Genomic DNA, 5,587 nt, shown 5'->3' on the forward strand with positions numbered 1-5,587 from the left:
AATATACAAAATAAGTGATGCACAAGGCATGTGCTCCCCAGCCGTGCTGACCGATAACCAGGTAGCGATCGGTACTTCCTGGATCATGCCTACCATTCATATACTGAGCATGACGTCACATGGTATGGAATACCCCATTAGCCAGCTGGGCTGGCTGTCCTGATTATGTTCCCTCCCATCTTGTGTACCTAGCTCAGTCAGTAGGCATGGGAGCTGTCCTTGGACTAGGAGGGCACTTAGCAACAACTGAAAACATCAGTGTGTTATCAACATTCTCCTCATATTAAATCCAAAACACAGCACTAGCAAGAAATTTAACCCTATCCCAGCTGAAACCAGGACAGTGGAATAGTTCAATTTATTTACAATCAATCAAATCTGGAAGATTAATATGTGGAGAAGGAAAAATATTCGGCATGCTATGCTAATGAAATTTACTGAAATAGTGGTTTACACATATATCTTTTAGTGAGCATTCGTATCCCTCATTTTCCCATTCTAAGTTAGAAAAGGTCTTCCAACAGAAAATAAGCTTGATTGAAAGAAGTGACTTTCTTCTTCAAGCAGTGTTGCTGACACCTATACTTCCGTGCAGACCTCACATTTGCCTGCTGGAAATGTCAACCCCCAGCAAAACCCCCCCAGTCTTTGTAATTCAGTAATCGAAGTATATAAACACACATATGTATTTATACCAGTCCTGCACTCTTCAGAGATCTGATATTAACTAACAATGCTCACACAAAATGGAGCTCATGCATCTGTACTTCTTTCCGCATGCAACAAAATATTAATGTTGCATCATATTGACATCTTGTTTCAAGGGTAGCAAAGAGGGAAATTAATTAAAGATGTGAATTTAATGTTAAGTTAGCAAAACTTCATTAGATACCTGCATCAACACGCTCATTCAAAATTAAAGTGGCTTTAATTTTGTTTTCCTTCATTCACTTCAGGCTGAGTAAATCAGGCTAAATTGAATCAAGATTGCATTAACTCTGAAATACGCTTACCCACATAATGTTTACATTCAGTTTAACTGACCTCCTTTAGTAGTTAATATAGATTAATTTTCTTGAAATATTTTGTGTGTCTGAAGACAAGTAAAATTGCAATTCTTGGTACAAATTCTAATACAGTCATTACTATATCAAGCAGAGACCAAAATTCTAAGTGTCTGCAGGATTTGTCAACAAAAAAAGTTGTGCTGGTTATTTAAAACATATCAGTCCCTTAATCTACTTCCTTTCCATCCCAAAAGCTCTGGCTGAACTCAGGAAAGCTTGTTTTCTCTTCAATTATTTTCAAGAATGTAGAATTTGGCCCACTTCTGGTTATATCGGTGCTTTGTACGTTTTTAAGCAAGACATTTTTGTCTTGATTTCCAAGTCATTGATAGGCTACGTCAAAGCCACTTTCCTTTCAAAGACATGTTTAGAGATCTATTTTTACATATACACTGCTAGCATCTCCGAGCATGAAACAGTAATCCCCACCATATCTTAGGGGTCTGTGAAATTAATGGGTGTTCCAAAAAAACCCAAATTCTTCTCATGTCTTGGCTGTCTGGTGACAGCAATAGTGTTTTTAACTAATTTGTCTGAAGAACTTCTTGAACATGAAATAACCTAGAGTTTTAAGCAATTTTATTATCTTAATTTTATTTTTTTGGACTCTTTAAAGATTGGGATTTTTTGGTTGGATATGGTTTCATCATCTCTTCATAGCATTAGAAAGTGATTTTTTGCAGAATCATTACACTAGCAACAAATTCTGCAACATCCTGTATAAAACAACAGCATGTATAAAATGTTTATAGCAACAGCTAATACAGACACCACCACCACCACCACCCCCCAAAAAAGAAGGCATGTTGGGCAGAAAACATTTCCAACACACATTTCCCATTATGAAGGCAATGTAAGCAACTGTCAGGTAAAATAAGACATCTGTTGGAAGGATAGAATGGTATTTAAAATTGCCAGGGTCAAACTGGGTTACCTGAGTGTTTTCTTCCCTTATCTACGACTGCTTTAAATAATATAAACATGCAGACTTGGCTGAAGTCCCAGCTCATCAGAGCACTTAAGCATGCCCTTGACTGTAAGCATGTGTAAGGCTTACTGATGAAGAAGGGAAGAAGAAAGAAATAGATTTGAAACTTGAAGATTAGTTTGGTGTGGACAAAGATTGGAATTTATTGAGTATTGGTGCTTAAACATTAGATAACTGTTTCTGAAAAATCTGACTGTAAATTTCTGCACTATCTTATCAACGCAATAGAGATTACTTGGCTTTCTGCTGATCTATTAATGCAAAAAGCATAAACATATTTCTAGACTAAGTAGACTAGGTCTAAACATTTTTAAATTAACTTATCTTTTGTATTCATAAAATAAAAAAAAGAATACTCATTCAATAATTCAGCATAACTGAATTTAATAATCTGCTAGGAACATATTTTTATCACGTGTAAACCAAGGATTCAGACAGTATTTAGAGGCTGTGCTCAGAGCACAGAAGCACTTTCAACTTCCTGCCGAGAACCATCATACTCCATGAAGTCACCGAGACCTTAGGGTGCATGGCACTGCAGCAGATTTTGCAGAAGGAGTAAATGGACACAGGGCATATGTCAGCTTGCAGAATGCCTATCTACAAAGTTCCATGTTTTGGCTGATTTCTGTACTTCATCATGGTTGTGACTGCAAGGGAATGACATTTATGGTGATAGAACAAATATAGAGAGCAAAAAAGCCAGAATCCGTGAACATGGAACTAATTACCACTACAAGCATGTAGTGATACTGCTACTGAAACAATTATAATAGCAAAAGGACACATTTCCAATATTTTTTGTGCCTGTTAGCTAATTTGTTTTTATGTCCACATGGCATATGAAAAATATTGTGTATTCATAGAGATAGAGATATAGCTACTGTAGTTAAGGAGTCGTGCTGAAAGTTAAGTGCCTGAACAGTTGAATATGAATATAACCAGAATATGGTTGTGATATCACCGTCAAAGCTCAGGGAAGAACAGGGAGTGTTAGCTGGCAGAATCTTTTCTTATGTGCAGTAGGGTCCTGTTCCTTTTGGGACTCTACATACAAATTAGTAATAAAAACTGTGTTTTTCTTTGAATTCAGAGAGCAGTCGTGTTAGCTATCGTAAGCTCCTAGTGAGCTACATATTTATTTGTATTAGACAATGCCATATAATACCTGTAATAGAAAAAGCCTAATAGATAACTTATCCTCACATACTGTGCAACTGTAGAAAAAATGCAGAGAAAGTAAAATGACTGTACTAAAAAAAAAAGTATTATGCTATCTAAAAAAGTATACTGACCCCTTTCCAACACAGTAGAGAGCTGATTGGTACGAAAAGAAAAAGACATAACCTTTTTATCTCAATAAAATTAAAATGTGCAGTTATATCTGCAAGCGCTGTGAGGGGTGAATTTTCTGTTTTAAAGCTCTACTCATGCTGGCCTCCCTTTATAGTTGTCCTCTATACAATCAGTAGATGCTTATTACAAAGTATCAGCTTGCTTTCTTGTCTCTGCCACCTTTGGGGAATGCATTTAATTCACCTCTGTTTAGGGCCTGTTAGCCAGTACATGCCAAGTGTTATATGTAATTTCCTTCAGATGTCAATCTGTGTAAAAGGGGCAATCTTTGAATTTTCCACTTGCTCTAGCTCTTCAAGGAAATGACTAAAAACAGAAGTTGCTAGTCAAGCTGATGAGATCAGGGAATAGAAGAAAAATGTGTTGAACGTTCTAATATTCTTCTAAACCGCAGTTGAGAATGGCATTAGAAATCAAGGTTTTAACATTCATTTATGGTTTCCATTGTGGGGAAAAGCGTGTTCATGGTAGATCTAAGAGGTCAGATCCTTAGAAGTTTCCGACTGTCTTTTTTCACTTTACAGTGTAGACATTTCCTTTGCAGGAACAGCTATATGCATTTTCCTCATACAAAATTCTTCAGCTGTCTGTGAATCACAGAATGATAATGTTTTTCAGTACAATCCCATTTTATCTCTGTCCACCTTCTTGTGTTAATAAATTGACTTATTTTTCTCCAAACAGAAAATATGTAATAGCAGTGCAAAGGAGCTTGAAGAAACACATGAAAGCATGGTTCTCCTAAACAGAGGATTGAATTACCAATTTTTTGTCCGATCAGGAGAACCTTTCCATTTGTGCCAACAGCTGAGACTCCCAGAGTGCAATAATGGGCATCACATCAAAGTGATACAGGGGCTGCTCTGAACAGCTAAATGACTCCTTCCTCTGCACAAGGCCATGAAGAACAGGGTGCTCTTATACCTTCATGAATCTCCACCCTGCTTGGGCCCACTGTTACCACCTTTTTCACCCCCTTCCAGATTTGTAGCTGTCTCCATCTTCACCCTAATCCTTCTGAGCTCTATCTGCTCCTCCTTTTTACCACCACCAAGCTCCAATTGCCACGGGGCGGGGGGGGGGATGAAAATGTTAAATACTTCAATATTTAAACTTTTCAGCTCTATTCTCTTGCGTTTGACTGGTTTTTAGAACTGTGATCTAAAAATATATTAAAGCATTTGCTTCCATTTTATCCTACTTTAACTATGGATGATGTAAAACTTACCATCAACAAAACTTGGAAATGAAGACACTTTCTTTGTCTGTTGAGAAATAAAAATGGTATAGCTGTAACGAAATCATTTTCACAAACTGAAGTGAATTCATATTATATTTAAACAGCTGAACATTGTTTATAAAAAATCAAATTTCTCTGCATAACTTCTGCATAGCCATTATTTAGCACAGTGAAACACATTACATCACAGTAATTAACTCAATCTAAGTGTTACATAGTGCTGTTTACCTGGAATCTCAAAGCATTTTAAGCAGATCCCACCACACAAAATAATAAGGGAGGGTGGGGGAAAGAACATGAAAATTACCTAGGAAGTCAGCTGTCAAATGAGCAATACAAACCAGCAATTACCAGTCCAGTAGTTCGTCCACTAGATCACATTGTCTATTAATGATATCCCAAATTTCCAATTAAGAACATTTAACAGTATTTTACAAAGCAATATCCTGGGTCAGTGAATAAAAAGAACTGTCCCTGACTGCACAGTACATAGCATTACACTTAATCTCAGAAGGGGCCACAATAATGCTCTTTTTATGGTACTGTCTTTATTCTCAATAAAGAGATATAGTCTTTCCATTTGCTTATCGTTTGCCAGCCTCCTCAGGCTTCCTGTTTCCAGGAAAGAGGCCGATTTCTCCATTACAGGAAAAGGCTTTAGAAATGTGCCTCTTCATTAATGTAACAGGCTACAGGCTAAACATGTCACATGTTTTTGAGATAACAGACTTCTGCTTTTAAGTCTGAATTTCATTTCATTGTGTCTAGCCTCAAGTATAACCTCATTCTGCATTCTTAGATGTCATCTTTGCTCCAGTCTTCAGTGACAAGAGCAGGTCTGCCCATCACTGCATCTTTTTCACAGCTGACTGAGCCAGGACACTTCTTACCACAGAGGCCACTCAAAAAAAAAGTGAATGATTTGAACCCTCAGCA

The 5,587-nt window shown here is 37.1% G+C and overlaps 1 protein-coding gene across 1 annotated transcript in view; it reads right to left on the reverse strand.

Annotated features, from left to right (window-relative positions):
• APBA2 (amyloid beta (A4) precursor protein-binding, family A, member 2) overlaps positions 1-4,676 on the reverse strand; it is a gene marked incomplete at its 5' end in the record, with an annotated part of 33,733 nt that extends 29,057 nt beyond the window's left edge. Inside the window, one exon of the mRNA XM_009584343.1 lies at positions 4,640-4,676. Coding sequence (XP_009582638.1) covers positions 4,640-4,676 — 37 coding nt within the window. The remainder of the gene's footprint in view (positions 1-4,639) is intronic.
• Positions 4,677-5,587: the final 911 nt, after the last annotated feature.

Source organism: Fulmarus glacialis, unplaced genomic scaffold (assembly GCF_000690835.1).
Source record: "Fulmarus glacialis isolate BGI_N327 unplaced genomic scaffold, ASM69083v1 scaffold29948, whole genome shotgun sequence".
NCBI classification, from domain to species: domain Eukaryota; kingdom Metazoa; phylum Chordata; class Aves; order Procellariiformes; family Procellariidae; genus Fulmarus; species Fulmarus glacialis.